This window comes from Plutella xylostella, chromosome 19 (genome assembly GCF_932276165.1).
Source record: "Plutella xylostella chromosome 19, ilPluXylo3.1, whole genome shotgun sequence".
In the NCBI taxonomy this organism is placed as follows: domain Eukaryota; kingdom Metazoa; phylum Arthropoda; class Insecta; order Lepidoptera; family Plutellidae; genus Plutella; species Plutella xylostella.
This window is the reverse complement of record NC_063999.1, coordinates 535,656-553,361: the sequence shown is the minus strand read 5'-3', so window position 1 is coordinate 553,361 and position 17,706 is coordinate 535,656. Positions and strand designations below refer to the sequence as shown.

General features: G+C 40.3%; 1 protein-coding gene across 5 annotated transcripts in view; it reads right to left on the bottom strand.

Moving 5' to 3' along the window:
* Window positions 1–602: 602 nt before the first annotated feature.
* Window positions 603–17,706, bottom strand: part of LOC105384052 (protein prickle-like) — a 333,604-nt gene continuing 316,500 nt past the window's right edge. For all 5 annotated transcript variants that reach the window (XM_048627919.1, XM_048627920.1, XM_048627921.1 and 2 more), the window contains 2 exons: window positions 12,285–12,488; window positions 603–2,861 (listed from right to left, as the gene is read on the bottom strand). In XM_048627919.1, coding sequence (XP_048483876.1) covers window positions 1,686–2,861; window positions 12,285–12,488 — 1,380 coding nt within the window. In that variant the 3' untranslated portion in view covers window positions 603–1,685. The remainder of the gene's footprint in view (window positions 2,862–12,284; window positions 12,489–17,706) is intronic.

Genomic DNA, 17,706 nt, shown 5'->3' with positions numbered 1-17,706 from the left:
ATCGGATTGTTTCTTTTAGCTAACTGCAGCACATGAATAAAATGGTATAAAATAGGTACTACAAATTACTGGTAATCATTCGTTATTCTATGTATAGCTGTATGTATAGCATGAGTAGTGTTTCTTATAGTAGTTCCTACTTATTGCATTGTTATCTCGCTTGTCCACTACAAGTAGGTAATTACTATATTCGTTATTCGATCATCAAATTATATTCATCATTATGATTATGACTAACTAATCATGAGCTAATTTTTTTAAGAATTCATAGCAAATAAATATATATTTTTTAAAGCAGCTTGGTATACTTACACTTTTGTACAGTCTAGGACGAAGAAACCTGACCCTTCTCACAGTGACAATACTACTCGTACCTGACTAACCGCCTCCAGACCGCCTTCATTCAAACATTGACAGTTCGTTAGTTTGACGCTCTATGTACAAAGTCCTTGAAACATACTTACTACTTATGAGGCTGACATTCACAATCCATCACCTCCCCACTGCTGGGGCACGGGTCTTCTTCCAATGAAGAATGGGTTTTAGGCACCACGAGGGTATTATTGCGGTGGTTATCGGGTTATAAGTAAAACAATGGCAATTTTATTAAAAAAACATTTTATTTCCTCTCTCGTATTACAAATAACTTAAAAACATTACGTATCTTTATGAGTAATTTGTACAAATTCATGGATTAGTATAAAAATGATTTATTTATTATTTGTCAATAAATACCGTTGAGTATTCTGAGTGAGCGCAACTTTGTTTTACAAAACTAGGTACATGATCTAGACAACTAGGTACTTATACTTATTTATTTATTCTTCTTAACTTTGAGTAAAATTCACATGTTTGCGGCAGTAGTTCGTAAGGCAGTTACTAATTACGATTATTATATAAATTCTATTTACACATTTTGAACACACATTATATAAAATGCAAAAGTGCAATACAAAATAATACAATGCGATTTTGTACTGACGTCAATTTACAATTATTTTATTCATACCTTAATTGTAACTTATCTAGAATTATCTTAATCACTATGTGGCAAAGTGGGATATGTCTTAAATTAATCATTTTATGAAGAAGGATATGATAGAGTACAAACAAACAAAGCATGCATGTCGATATGTTAAATACTACCTATTAGATTTGCTCAAAATATTTACACAATAAATAGATGAATAACAAACAAACATACGTATAGGTTGCAAACGATTAAACTAAGCAGATGAATGCAATAAAGTATAAGTTTAATTTATAATCCACGTTCCCGACACGCCAGGTGCTGCTAATGGGATGTCGCGGGGTGTCATTATGCCAAATTACACATTGCGATAGAATTTGTTGAAAGCCGCATTCACGAAGCAAAAACCCTTTAAATCGATAGCGAAATGTGACGTCCTCCCGCCGGGCCATTGTCACAACACGACCGTGACGTGAGAGACGTCATGTGATGATACGTCATCGTGTGTGGATACGTCAGGTGTGACGACACCCGGCGAGGGCGTGACGCATATCGTATCTTTAGCAAAAAAACTCGCGAAACAAACGAAAGCTGCGGAAGATTGCTTTTAAAATCCGGGAAGACATTCTTCGTCATTTAGTAAACTACTTTGTTTGGACTACATTACTAATACAAAAGTCAGTCTTGGTATCGGAGGCTGGTGCTGGGTGGGTGATCAGGAGATGATGCAGTTCTTGTCGTGTTCCTTGTTGGCTCGTCGCTGGCGGCGCGCGGCGGCTACGACGTCGTTGGGCACGTAGCTGATGCGCACGCCGCCGTACGCGCGCCGCGCGGGGAGGGAGTAGGAGTCGGCCGAGGAGGTGGAGGAGGAGCACGTGCTGCAGTAGCTGCTGGCGTCGTCGTCGTCGCGCCCTCCCTCGTCGCGCCGCCCCCCCTCCTCGCGCCGCCCCAACTCCTCGCGCTGCGCCCCCTCCTCGCGCGCGCGGCGCCGGTCCTCACGCCGCTCCCGCCGGTGCGACCGCTCCTGCCGCGGCCGCCGCGGGGGCTCGTCCGGCTCGAAGGCCTCGTTGTCGTCGCCGCAGAAGCGCACGGTGCGCCCCCCGCGCGGCTTCCTCCCCCCCGCGTCCACCAGCGTGAGCTCCGGCATGGAGGAGGAGTGCGCGCTCACCACGGCCTGCGCGTCCACGGGCGGCGGCGGGCGCCACTCGGCCGACGCCGCCTCCTGGGGCGAGTCGGGCGAGTCGGGCGAGGGCGGCAGGTGCTCGGTCACAGACTGGTCGAGGCGCAGGTCGGCCAGCGCGCGGTCCAGGCTGAGGCAGGCGTGCGGGGGCGGCGGGGGGTGCGGCGGGGGCGAGTCGGGCGCTAGCGACGGGTCCACGGAGACGCTTGGCTCGGAGTCCGCGTCTATATGCGGCGAGGGCCCTCGCGGCGGTGTCTGCGAGGGGAACGACTCCGACTGGAGACTCTCTTTCGGTGACGGAGCCCTCCGCGGCCGTGGGCCTCTTGGGGGGCGCGGGCCTGGTCCAGAAGAATCAGAGGGCGTTGGTGGTTCACCCTTGGAGCAAGCAATGGAGCAGAAGATAGCTCCCTTGCGCGGCAAGAACGGGCGGCCGAGCAGGCTGGCGCGGCACGTGTGGCACGCGAAGCAGCGCTCCGTGGCGTGCCAGTGCTGCCCCTCGTGCGACATCTGGCCCTGGTCCACGCCCACGGGCTCCCCGCAGGCGTCGCAGTACTCGGCGAAGCACGTGTCGAAGCAGGGCAGGCAGTAGGGCCGGGAGTCGCGCATGATGTAGCGCTGGCCGCCGAGCTGCGCCGCGCACTGCAGGCACGCGAAGTGCTTCATGTGCCACGCGCGCCCCTCCGCCTCCGTGCACTCGTCCGCCAGGATTATCTGAGGACAAGAGAACACACGTTAGACATGATGTGAAGAGATGAGAAGAGCTGTGGCGGAAAGACAGGGAAAGAAAAAACGCTGACTAATCCAGGCTGAGGTACAGAGAAGGACAGAATATTCCTCTTCGAATGTAGTCCAATCAATACGTTACTATATGATGTCAATATTGCAATAATATAGTCTTTCGGGCTGTTTCATGCATCGTAAAAGAGTACTCTACATATCACAGTTGACTGCATACTTGCATAGCAACAGGAAGGAACACAAGACTATGTCGTGGATAAACGCGCGTCTTCCCATCGCACACGTCACAGGGAGCAGCGGGTCACAATGCTCGAGGCAGCTCATTAGCTGCTGTATGTAATAAGCTAATTAATTAGTTGGTCTAATTGGTCGTTTTAATTCGAGGTGGTGCGGTCGTCGCGGTGACCGACCTCGCATGAAAGTGGCAGAGCGGTGGCCATGGATACAGGTGGCGCGGGAGCGGGCGTTAGCTGAAGCTTTCATTATTGATTATTTAGTTGATTTATACGGGCCAATATGAATGTTTGTATTCATGTTTATGCGGACATATTAATTTTTCCTATACTTTAACAAGACTTAAATAAATAGTCAATGATTTCAATGGACAGCTTTCTTAGCCCTACCACACCTATTTAACAGCTTTAGAAACTTTCAAAAGCTCTATTTCTATGCCAGTGACTTATTTCACGAGAATCTCAGCTCAATTGAAACGGCCACCATCTTATTACAATCTTTATCTCCTCCGCTCCGCTGATCGCCCCGCTACCCGCTTCACCTATCACCGTGCCCCCCAGACCCTCAGAGACAATAGCGCGTCCCACGGTGTTCGGCACATTAGGCCACGTTCATTAGCGCCCCGAACGGGACCCGCTGCACTGCTCACCCACAACTCGCCAGCGAGCGACGACTAGCGACAGGTTTTATGACGAGATTACAGATTTTGTCTAGACATGCATGGGACTGATTGATTCATTTTGAAACTCGTGCGATTGGTTCGATTTTGAATGAGTTTTTGTTAGTTAAATAAATAGATCTATCTGTTCGATTCCTAGTTTCCTGCTGTCAGCAGTTATCGAAGTCATTGACTAACTCATTAAACATATATGAGGTATGGAGATAGTGAAAAATGTCGTGAAAAACCCGCTATCCAATATTGGGGGTTACAACGTTGTTTATACATTAAAATACATTTTCTTTTTACACTCACGGGCAATGAAAAGGTTCCACTGAGAAAAGCACCTTTAATCGTTACCGGAAAAAAATTCAAATCATAATAATTATTATTAGAGTATCATCAGGTCTTGACTTCTGCAACAGTCTGGCGAAAGACAGTCTGGAAAAAAATAAGTATGGAACGCGTACGAAAAATAATGGCGAGTACCGCTCACAGAGTACTTTTTACGCTATCATAGACATTTTTGGCTTTTGTCATCTGTCAGTGTCAGTCAGTTAATCGTTTAGTTTGAAAAATAATTTTAAATCATAAATAAATTAAGATTTAACAGTTATTTATATATTATTATTACTGTGGATAAGTGCAGTGTTTGTGTGGAGGTACCTAACTATTAGTGTTGCTTGATATTATTGATAATAATTATGTTTTATAAAACTTGTGAAATATGTGGTTTAAGAGCCGCTAGCCGGTCGTATAGATGGCCAAAAGAGAATTTTCATGGCCAAATTTCCACTGGATGAGGAAAGGTAAGCTACAATTAATGGCTAAAGCATAGGATTTAGATTATTTATATGTATAAAAAAGTTAAAGTGTAATAAAATAACTGGAGGGTCAGCAGAGCACAACCAACAATAGTGCATGAATGTTTTTTTTTATCGATATCGATATTTTTATTTATCATTAGTACGCACAGCTCATCAATCAGAACAACTTTTGTCTACTAGTTTTGGAAATTAGCGAAAATCAAATTCGGATCTCCATACAAAAATTACCAGTGACTTTTATTATACCTACTTAAATAATATTTAATTGTTTAATAATAATTATAAAAATGTTGTTTGCAGATGTAAACAGTGGGTTAAGATGACCGGTAAGGAGGATCTGGTTTATGTGCCTATTGAAAAGCTACATCAACCTAAACGAATTTGTGGCAATCATTTTCTACCACAACATTTTAAGAACACAATTGAAAAAAAAAACAATTCCATGTGTGGGACTTACTGCAGACACTTTATTTTATTATAAATAAATATAATTATATTTTTCCACTTTTATTTTATTTCAACATTATATCATAGCACTTACGTCAACGGAAAATCTCGAGTTTATTTTACGGATTATATTTTTGTGTTCAAATAGGAACATAACGTTGAACCGAGACTTAACGTTGGTGTCATTGTGTGACACTGAAATCCTATTGTGTAAAACTGAAATTAAAGTAATACATACACTCGCACTTTTTTTTTTTACTAGTTATCGATAAAAAATATCCATAAGAAGCACATCACTATTTCAGCGGGGCTATGTTGGCAGTTTTGTACGTCATAATTTTTGTTTTGTTGGTACCCTCGGTTAGTACGCGTGAATAAAAAAAAATAATACAAGTATTTTTTTCTTTTTTTTCCCTTGTACTCCCATCTCTTAAAACGTAGTGTTCTTTTCTCTATGTTCTGCAATTGCACAAACAATAAACTACAGTTAGCCTCCTACATGCACTCAGAACAATTTCCCCAACAGAGCTGACAAGTGCAGGTTTTCATTTAAAAAACTAATGTTTGCCTCTGTCCATTATCATACGAACACGCACAATAGTTGTCTCTCTAGATAATTAGACAGATACGCTTGTGTGTCTGTCTGTCCCAGGGCCCACTTGTCTAATTGAAATCATCATAATTACGCAAACATACGCACTGATTTGTGTACGGATAGCAAAAGAAGGAAATGACAACTTTTTTAACGTGAAAATTGCTTGAATCTTGTCATTAACGTAAAGGAGTTGGATTGCGCCATCTTAATTATTCATATTTCTTACGAGTGTTTGATATAAAATAATGATATAATTATTTACGCAGGTGGCACGACTGGAGAATCATTATGCTTTTCTGTGGAATTTAATCACTGTATTCTTTTAAACATTACCACATATTATCTTTAAACTACCTCACAATCTTACATACTTAAACTCACTCGCTTCCATCCAATTGATTGTTATAAGCAATACCTAGCTTATAAAAATTTAATTTTTTGAGCTGAAAAGGAAAAACGAGAAAGGAAGTCGATACTAGTCCAGTATGATTGTTCTTGACCCTCAATGAGCGACCTGACCTCTGAACTGCGGCACTCGGCTTGTTAATGAACACTCGAACCATTGCCGCTGTCGCATCGCATGCCCGCAGTCCTGTGGGGTCACTCTATCTATACTGACAAAACACCAATGAACGAGAGCTGTCGTGCAATCGGTATGTTTTATTCAACGAGATAGAGACGAGGTTCTCGCGGCAGCCCTCCGAAAGGTAGTTTTTCGTAATATAGAGTGACCTCTCTGCATTTGCGGACATCCGAAATATATGACGTTCAGTTCCGTATTTGCTACAAATACTTACTTGTTTATAGCCGGGGTTGCATGACTGCAGGTAGGGCCTTACCTTGTCAAGCTTTACCCATAGGCATACGGTAGATTGAAGCGATTTGTAGTAATCTTATTAGGTATGTTCGTAAATATAAATACGACGAAATCACGAATATTATTGTTATTGATTACCACCTAGTAATGATATTATGATACAATCTAATTACATAATTCATTAGGAAGAAGTAAAAACCTAATATTATTGATGGACAATCAGCTCTCACCCTCTGACCTTTACAGATGTAGAGTTGCAAAAAATTCATTCAGTAAAGAAGGAAATCACATCCCTGAAATCACATTTTCTTGTACACGAATATACCTAGGTACGTTTGATTGCGTGCGCCAAGTCTGCACCGTTATTGATGGTACATATTTACATTGATAAATGGGAACTCGGCTTTGAGGAATTTGTCGGAATATTTATGGCCTTTTATAATGTATTTGAAAGTATATTATTTTATATTAATGATACCATATAAAATTATTATCATTGTTTTACACAATCTGTTTTCGCGAGCTCCGTTTCGAATCGCACATGCAGTTTTCCCCAAGAGATTAAACGTCCGCAACTATATTAATCTAGGGTATCAGCTTCCTGCATACCAATTTTCCTTTAATCCTTTCAGTGGATTTTACGTGGAAAGTACCAAAAATCCGTGTAGATTTTACGTAAAAAAATGATCCACCCATCCATCCATCAATAACAATATTAATAAGTACCTATTATGATCATTTTATTTATCAGTAAACATAAGTACGTACACAATATTGTAATTAAGTAGAGGCAACAGTGCCAGCCCGCTGCACGTATCTGCCTGCATTGGCGCACAAGAAGCCTTGATATTTGCGCGGCCGCTATAATTTAGATTTCTACTTTATTTGCCAGAATACTAAAGGTTAGCTCGTTATAGTGCTAAAATCTAGACTACAATCTGTAGCAGCTAGTTTGGCAACCACCGCCGGTCGGACCTTCGCGACTCCAAGGTAAACACTAGAATAGATAAGTAGTACAGTTTTTCATCAGAGGTCCATAAATAGACGACCGAATGGCGTAGTGGTTAGTGTCCTGACTACTGAGCCGAAGGTCCCGGGTTCGATTCCCGGCTGGGGCAGATATTTGTTTAAACACAGATATTTGTTCTCGGGTCTTGGATGTGCCCGTAAAATGGCAATAGGCCCGCCTCCTATTACATTAGGACTAACATAACACTCTGGCGAAAAGTGGGTGCAGCAATGCACCTCTGCCTACCCCGCAAGGGAGTACATTAGTACAAGGCGTGAGTGTGTGTGTGTGTCCATAAATAGGCTAGTTACTCCTTGTTTCTTAATGATCGCGCTGTTGACCAGTGAATGGTTTTACGTAAATGAATTGATGAGAAGTTGGTACAATACCTGTAATTTCTAAAACCAAACAAATTTTTACAAACAAACGGTGTATTTTTATGAAATATTCGAGGGTGAAAAATGATTTATAGGTAGGAGCCATAGAACGGTCATAAATTTGAATTTCCTGACTATAAGTACCTAGCCTCGCTGTTGAACGCTAATCATACAAACAAACATACTGAAATATTCAACTGGAATATACAGTATTCGGTGAAATTATCAAACAGGCAGTCGTTATAATTATACCTACACTTATTATAAAAGGTATAAAATAAATATTTGAAAAAGTACATGATTGTTCAGGATGTGAAAAGAAAACTAAGTAGGTACTTATTTCCATTTTCCCAACTGTGAGTTTTTTTTCTATGAACTTTCAGTTTAAATATGGTAGGTATTTAAAGTTAATTCTTTCCGAGTGCAGACTCTTAAAAATCATACTTATATGTTTACTATCTATTAGACCTACTTATTACCTAACAATAAAACAAAATATTTGAATAGTTATTAAACTATAATCATGTATGTAAAAAGTTTCCAACTTCACAATCTACTTATATATCACTTTATATGGTACGATTCTAAATTGTGTCACGAATATTTGTCTGCTGGTCTGATAGGTACTTGTGTATATGTATGTAAACGATACTGTCTTTATGTCTGTTCGTCACGCGACCTGATGTAGATCGACATGTTCCGATCCTGAAATTTAGCTTTCAGCTAGTACAGGGGGGGTGCTGTGGCGGTATTTGATGTTTAATACTGACGTAGGAATCCCATTTGCATTAACATGTATTATAATGCAGCAATACCAGTCGTCGACTTGGGTAATACGTAATACCTACCTATTAGTTAATATTTAAGGTCATTAGCGTATACCACGCATCGAACTACGCCACTAAACTCTATATTCCAATTCTTCCCTTATATCCTCTTCATCTATAGCTTTGCTTTACTTTCTGTCTCTATTGGAAACGTTTACGTCTATTTATCTCGCCCCATTTCCAGTTGTATCTGTCTATAACTCTAGCTAACCTAAGTCTAGAATTTTCTTCCTTCGCCAGTACTAATTTTCTTGTATCTGTTTATAAATCTAGCTAACCTAAGTCTAGAATTTTCTTCCTTCGCCAGTACTAATTTTCTTGTATCTGTTTATAAATCTAGCTAACCTAAGTTTAGAATTTTCTTTCTTCGCCGGTATTAATTTGGTTTTTTCCATAAACAATAAGTTGTAGTATGTGTATTTAACGGCTGGTGTCCCGCGGAGTAGATGGCTATCATGAGGCTATAAAATGAACTGTTTCCTCAAAGGAATGCTATACTTTTATTTTACGACGATTCCAAAAAAGGCAAATCGTAAATGTCATATTAGGCCGCAATAGACGTTGTAATTAGTTGAAAAAATTGCTTCGATAAAAAAGCTGTAAAATTTCTTATTTCATTTTTCATGCGACATTTTCAGTGAGTATGTAAATTTCTGATCGCTTGCTAGGCTCCTCTTATATTGATAAATGCATTGATGAACAATAAACGTTAAATATTGAATCTGATGTAATAAAATTGAACGCTTGTCAAAATTTAATCGCAGTGTTATTGCAAAGTTTTCATTTCAAATAACCCTTCAGCGGCAAGGTGCAAATTTAACGCTCCAAGAGTCGGCACGTGGCGTGACAGACCCGCAATTCGGACAGCGGCCAATATCCGGGGGATTTGACCGGAAAGATGCTATCGCAGGGTTAATATTGAAGAGGAACCGAGTGACGATGGCTTCGCGGTGCGTTAGCGGTCATAAATTAGCACTGACGGGTTAAGATGGGGGATATTTTTGCGAATGATGGGGTGTTAATGCTATAAATATTTAATGTGGCAAAGCAACCGTATGTATTCAATTGAATAACCTGAATGTTTCGCGGTTTCTTTATATTAGATAATATCTACCGGTCATACTTATTGTTTGCAAACTATAATAGAGGACTCTATTGTATCTGATTGAGTAGGTTTTGATAGCTATACATACATTTCTATATAGTTGCTTTAGAGTTAAGCAAGATATCTGTACAATAAAGCACTTAAACGAGGTACTTATGCGCTATAAATAAATAGACAGCACAGAACCCAGACACAATTTACTTGCTTAAAACAACCTTTCGTGATGTAGGTCTACAAAGCTGACCTAATGGAGTAGTTAACTCTAATCTCTTCATCAGCTGTTCACCGTGTGTCCAACAGGGCACTACAAGTGATAAGGGAACGTTTCTGACTTGCAGATTACCTACAACATGGCATTCTTTGAACTTGAAGAGTCATTGCTAACCTGCAATCATTTAATCAATAGACAGACTATTTTTATCGGTTAACAGCAATTAATAAATCAATAAACTTTCTATTTTTGCACTATCCACCTGTTCAATTCACCTATTATCTACGATGCGGCATATCGGCATAATATGTCTCATTCAACCCTTCCGTGCGTCATTCACGAAATTCAAATTCGGAATTGGTAATTCCGCTTGTTACCTCCCTAGGGCAGGAAGCAGCGGCGAGGCTGAGACAAATGGCCGCCAGTGACCGTTGCGATAACGATATCCAGGTCGAAGGTTCAGCGGCCGGTTCGGAGGGGAAAAACCTGATAGCCATCTTGATTTTCAGTTAGCGCATTACTTTACGGGCGCGGGACTTAAAATATGCGTATAGTAGCCCTAGTTTCAGTGATTAGCTCGGAATTAGGCCGCGGGTCGAGGGTTGTAATCGCCACTTACGAGGGCATTAAAAGCTTAGCCTGGTATTGTAGGAATTGGGCTACGGTATAGTTGCTATGCCGGGTGAAAGTAGAGGAATGTATTAGTTTAATATTCTTATAAAAATTGTATTGCAGGGACATCTAGGTAGAAAAAGCTTGTTTTATCAACATTCAACAACGTAAGTACTTAGTTATAGCTTGCAATATTCGAGGTAAATCAAACAATCTAAAACATATACCCACTTATTTCCTCTCAGATAATCTCTTTGTGTTCTCAGGGGCCGTGTATGAGGTAGATAATTAATCTAATCATAACGTCGCATCATCACGAGATGTGCCTGATGAGGAGATCGATGCGGAGCTGATAGTCACGATCAGTCGCAGCCGGGAGATTGTTCCAGCTTGTACTGTTAGATTGCTACCGATTGGGCCATTTGTGTAGTGAAAAGTAGTAACCACTTAGATTTAACGCTGGGCAAAATTATTATGCATCCCACATCGTTTTGAACTTTATCCCATTGAGTACGGGAGGAAAAAGCAATGTTTTTTTTTAAGTAGACATGCCATATTAATCGTAAAAGCTGTTTTACACAGTCCTGGTCAATCAATAAAACATCATCTAGCATTATCTATTAGCAGTAGGGTCAGGAGAATAAATAGTAAACCAATTTATAGGGTCTGAGTAAATTAACATCAAATCCCACCCAACGTTCACTATCACGTAAAATCACATAGGTGTAGTAGTTAAAGTCACGGGTTCTCAAGTTCTCTCTGCTCGGTCAGGCTCCCGCCCCTCCCCCCCGACAATGGCGGCTACAATCGCCAATCACACGCCATCTCATCTCCGTCATTACTACCAATCAGTTAGCCGCGAAATTCTTTAATTATTCCTCTATCAACAGCTGGATTCTTGGAGGGAAAACTAGTCTACTTTAGTTGTTGAATTACAGTGGGTGTTATCATTAGCCTCTACGAAGACTATTACTACATCACTTTACTCTTAGCCTTCTCATACAGTAAGATGTACATAAGGTGCAGCTTGTCTTTTTATTTGTACAAAATTGTCGATCCGATTTCTAGATTCTTCCATTGCTGAAAGATTGTCTTGTGAACTTAAATTGCAAATACAAACATTGCAAAAGTCTCAGTCTAAGCCACAAAAAACAGTTAAGACACTGGTCAAGAGGTAAGTAATGTGGAAAATGCAGCGATGCATACAATCTTACCAACGTTGGGAATTCGCACGTAGCACAATACGGGCGCAGCCACTGCGATTGTTTCTTGTGGCAGAATAAGTCCACTTCTATTTGCATGTTGGGAATGCAGATTCAATAGCTCAGATAATGGGGGGTTGTGTGACTTTCTCATGTTGCCATGCCGATGTTTCATGGTAATGAATTCATCGTGGATGAACGGTTGATTAGAAAATTGTAATAGAGCAGGAAGGATCCATTTGTATATACCTTCTTACTCCTAAACCACTAGAGTCTACCAAAAATGCAGCTGAAAGTGTTATAAGATAATTATGTGTAATACTACTGTCCACCTTTTGTACATTGCACGTATCGAACTAGTAGAAACCAGCTCTTCTAGCATCGACATCCTCATTTCTGCTCGATGATATTCTCCAACCTACCTGCTAAAATACACCATCCTTCACGTGACAAAGAACATAATAAGAATCCTCACCTCATCACACGCGGAACACCGTGGCTTCAAGGTCTCAGCATGATGGCGTCCACAATACAGTCTCCCCTCCTTCCAGAAGTAGACCAGGTCCACCAGCAGCTCGCGGCACACGTGGCAGGCGAAGCAGGCGGGGTGCCAGCGCGAGGCGGGCCCGGCGCGCGCGGCGGTCACGCACATGTCGCCCGCAGACATCGACTCTTCGCACTGGGGAAGAAGAGCAGGGGTTAGTGGACTGCTGGCCATAGTCTGAAATTATTCTAGAGCTGGAGTAGGGTTTCAACTAGGCGGGGTGGTCAAAGGAAATAGTAAGATAATATTATGAGATAGTCTGGTTTACTCTGGTGTGCTGCACTCCTCTACTAGTATGGTTATAGTGAGGGATTTGTGATTCTGTACATCATAATTAAGTTAAAGTTGGCGCAGCCGACATTCTTCTTTAATCGGTTTCTGGCCTTCTTCAGGCAGAATATAAAACCCAAGCCACACTTCAAATTCCGACAAGGCTGCAGTAGTGCAAATTCTGACACCTTATGTTCTTGTTTCCTTGTAAGGGTTTCCTTACGGTGTCGGCCGCGAAGGTCGCCGTGATTGTTCCCCACATGGCGGCGCGGGCTGCATACTGAGCGGGACCAGTGTAGTGCGCTCAATGGCAGCTTCCTTATGGGTTCTGTCATTCAGCCGCCGACGTGTCCTAAGTTTTGGCACTTTTTTTTTTGCGGGACTATAATAATTGAGGCATCTTTTGTTTTTTTTGGGGCAACTGCATTGATATGATAACGTAGATTGGTTTTTAAACACTGTGTTAGTTGTAGCTTGGTTTTCAATTTAGTAATGACAAAAAAATACCAGTTCTCGCAAACAGACAGTTTAGGGTTAAGGTACAATGGCATGATCATAAGATGAATTTCAAACAAATCCCGGAATGTATGTTATTTTTAGCGACACCTGCAGAAACAATCGGCATTCCTAACAGTATGGTTTAGTTCGTATTGTGATCCCGCTTGTGACAATAGTCGGCGTCACTAGGGAAGAATCTCTCAATCATTGATCTGTTTATTTTAGCTCAGACTCGGCGCCTGAGTCACCGCGTCCTGGGGTGCCAGGCTAACGGCTATTACTGTATCATTGCATCTTATCAATTTTATTATCAGGTTTTAAGTGTTCACTTTAAAATTAACTCTGAAGCTATCGGTGCCACCAAATCTACACGCAAACATAAAATTTCTCGTAAGGCTTTAAATTTTGAATTTTATTTCAAGCGTGATGGCACATTGCATGACGGAAGCCAAGGAATATCAGTACGTATAATAACAACGTATAAATCTGACGGTGCAGGTATTCTCATTATTTTATATGTAGCAATTTGAGATTATTTTAACGATAGACCGAGTCTAGCAACCCCGGACTAACAATACGGTAGATAAAAAAAAACGCGGACACAGATTCTTGGTTTTTAAGGTAGGAAGGAACAAGTGAACGAGCACGTACAGAGCCTTCCGAGAAGGTTTTATATTATTATATTGTTCGCGACTGCGAGGTTTATAGGTGGTCGAATTTCGGCCTTTTAGATGTGACTGGTGGAATATTTTCCATGTACTTTTTGTGTGTGTGTCTACTTTGTTGTAGAATGCACTTTTTGTCGTAACTGCATAATTTCGGTAAATTTGTGAAGGAGACGATAATATTTACCACAAAATATAGTTAAGCAAAGTCTGAAGAACTAAAGCTGATAAAATAAGAACATTAAAGCCGTTGTCTATCTAAATAGTAACTTAACTCGATAAAAGGATGGAATGCCACATAAACTCTGAAATAAAGCCTAACAATGGAATCGGCAACACGAGTTTAATCCATTTTGGAGCAATTCCAAAACGGTCCTCGTATTTTGGAGGGAAACTTGTTTATGCTCAGAGTTTTATGCCAAAAGAGGAGTAGACGCACGACTCTTGCTTATTGAATATTTATAGCAATAGCTCAAGCTTCACTAGAGAATTATAGTAAAGGTGTAAACTAGTAGATAGATAGAATATTCTTTATTTGTACACAAGAATAGATTATACAAAGCTTAATTACAGGTATAGGTAGTCGCGGGTCTGGAAAGAAATTGGAAATATTACAAATGAATAATTTAGTTTTGGATGCTTCTACGACAGATTTCGCAGCCAGTTTTCAAATACACACAATGTATTAGGTTCAAAAATAAAAGGAGACAAATACGAATCCCTGCGGAAACCCTAATATTGTTACTTGAATAAAAATAAATTTTAGTAACTTATTAACATGCTGAAACTCATGATATAACGATAAATATAATATTAACAATCTCATCGCTCTACCGAGACCTGACAACATATTCCGAACAAATACTACGTCGAGATCATTCATGAATATCATAAGCTTTAGGTCTATATCTAACAAAGGCCATAACTTACAATATCCTACCCATGAATGAACCTCCGGGACGGAAGGGGGGTGAGGCGGAGGAACTCGCGGGGGGGGGGGGGACCGGTGAGTCACAGCACAGACGGGGAGCTATGCGCGTGCGCAGACGCAGCCGTGGATCGGTATTGTTCAAGGGATTTCGCACTTGGCTATGTTGCAGGGTTTGATTAGGAATGCGCGCAGGGATATTGAGATCTTTTACAAATTCATCACTTATGAGTTATGAGGTATTATGATATAAAAAGTAAGTGTCTAGACACCTTGAATCTCTTGAAATTTGGTTTTTACTTCAGTTACTGCCATAATCAAGGGTTTCAAAGACCAATGCGAGTGTTAGCAAACGATTCAATAAGGGCATTCCAAAACGGCAATGAAATTTATAGTGATTGACAAATGTGCCAGCATTTACTCGTTAGGATTACTCCTCATAGGACACAGCTAACAGTAACACTTTCACTGTCCGGGGCACGTGTCACCCATACTGATCCATCCGACATACAGACGGACAGGCAATGAGGATGTGGTGATGACGTCACGGCTTGCGGTAGGTGCGCAAGGAGGTTCGTGGAGGACTAAGAACTTTTTGACGTTCTAATACTGGCTGGTAAAGATTCTACATGTTTAGTTTTTTTCTTAATAGAGTGATTCTAAAAAGTTTTTATGCAATTAGTATGCAAGAACCGCGAAGTTATTGTTTTGTTCTGATTAGATCAGAGTTGATATGTATTTGGTATTAGACATAGAACAACGCGGACTCGGATGTAGTATGTTTGTAACGAAGGAAGAAAAATAGTAAATAATAATCAAATGCAATAACAAACTAGATGAAGTAAAGTTAAAACCTGTAATAAGTATAGGAAACGGTTGTGCTGTTTACGTAAATAACTCTATGTAAAATGTAAATAAGGAAAAGTTCTTGCATTAGCATTAGTCCAAATGAGTCATGCTGAGATTACCTTATACATTCGTAATCAAGTAGGATGTAGGTTGCAGTGATAGCTGTGCCGGTGACAAATCTTATTAGGAAACGTTTTGTATTTGTAATAAGGATGTGATGCGTAAATTCAATTTATACCTGGATTGTGAAATACAACTACTGATATAGATTTTACTATCAATCACGATCTCTGTCCATCTTTGCTATTACGAATTCTTTTAAAACACTTTTCTTTATGGAATGAACCTTGTATTGCAACAGAATCTAAATATCCTTCAGCGATTAAAAAAACAAACCACAATTCCTTATTTAAACAAAATTCAAACACTACGTAGGTGGCCGCTCATCTGACATCATTAGGGACACGGCAATATTTGTGCAATAATTCACTGCAAATCACCGAAACTTCGCGCCTTGTAATTACGCGTCCGCTTTGTTTGTCTAAAGCCGCGCGGGATCATTGGGGCTGATGGCCGAAGGATGGGGGGTGCATCTGTAGATTCTGTAGGAATAATTTTGATAGAACACTTTCCATTCAAAATCCATTCTCAGGTGTCAGTGATAAAAACTAACTGAACTACTGGTAATGAGACTGGTAAATGGATTAGCCAGGACTTTTTTGTTATACTGATAAATTATAAGGAATCTACAGTTCACTATACCATTAGTCTATGACTATACTATACAATTTTACGCCTTTCGATCTAGTACTACCATTCAATCATAGAAATACAGTAAATTGAGAGAAAAAACTAATCCTTGCCAAAGTCAATATTTTATAACATGATGTAATTTTGATCAATTATTTTGGTAATTTAATCGTAAACGCCGGGTAAAGAAGCCGAAGGCCAATTTCGAAGTTCAAACATAATTTTTTTCCATAATCACCCACTGACATGTCTTCAGCGGTGTCTTTGTATCGTCTAAGTTGTGTTTCAAAATCACTTAGAGGCGTGGTGGTTCGTGGTGATGGAGCGAGGTGGACCTGGTCTTTTATAACAAATTAGCGGGTTTTTTTACAGCCCTGATTGAGTTCTTCAAACGTGATCATATTTCTTCTGGCCATGTGTGGTCCCTGGTGTCTGATTTTGGTTATTATAGGGATTGATTTAGGTTTGATCCTTTTTTTTGGTTTCAATATACTTACTAGCAAATATCATTAACCTAAAGACAATTCGTCATTTCAACTAGTTTTATCACCACTAAACTTTTAGGATCAATCATTGACAAGACAACATTAATTAGGTTTCAGAGTGCTAGATTGAAGGTTACAACACGTCGTAAACGCAATCCTTACTGTACAGTATCAATAAACCTTTTTTCTTTATCTTCTGAGACCACTTTATCTACTTGAGCGTCGTCTTGTGTTGTGTTCACATGAACACGAGTATTTATGGTGGTCTGTGAGTGTGGCTTACGGTTCCGAGTTCGAAATTTAAAAGACCGTACCAGCTCTCGCTCGTTCCCACAATTTCCCACAGAGTCTAAATCAACCTCACGCGCGTCCCCGGCCCGCGTGCTGGCCACTTGTTTTCTTTATATTTTTATTTTACTTTTCTTTTTTGTTTTGTTTTCTTTCTGCCATGATACCTGCCGCGACGCCCCCCGGACGGCGCGCTGTTTACCGAACGCTGCTTTGTCGGCGAGCCCGAACTTGACGACATTTTTTTACGTGTTGCGTGTACATTGCTGCTGCCTTAGTTTACTTACGTTGATCATGTTAGTATGTATACTTTAACTGGCGTTTTTATTGATTTTATATTGAATAAACTGCAGTTCATTTATTACATAATATGTGGAGACAACGGCGAGAACTGTCTACTGTTATTCATAGAAAAGTTATAGGACATAGTTATAGGAACAAATTGTTCTTTGACAGAGAGTAACAGTTCAATACCTAAATCGTCCTTTCTATGAATAGTTGGGTTAGAATAAAAATATTGTTACTTATATACCTACATATTTTCTTCATATATCAACTCCTCCAGATGAACATTAATGAAGTATATTGTTTTAACTCAAATTAATGTCATCATTTAAATC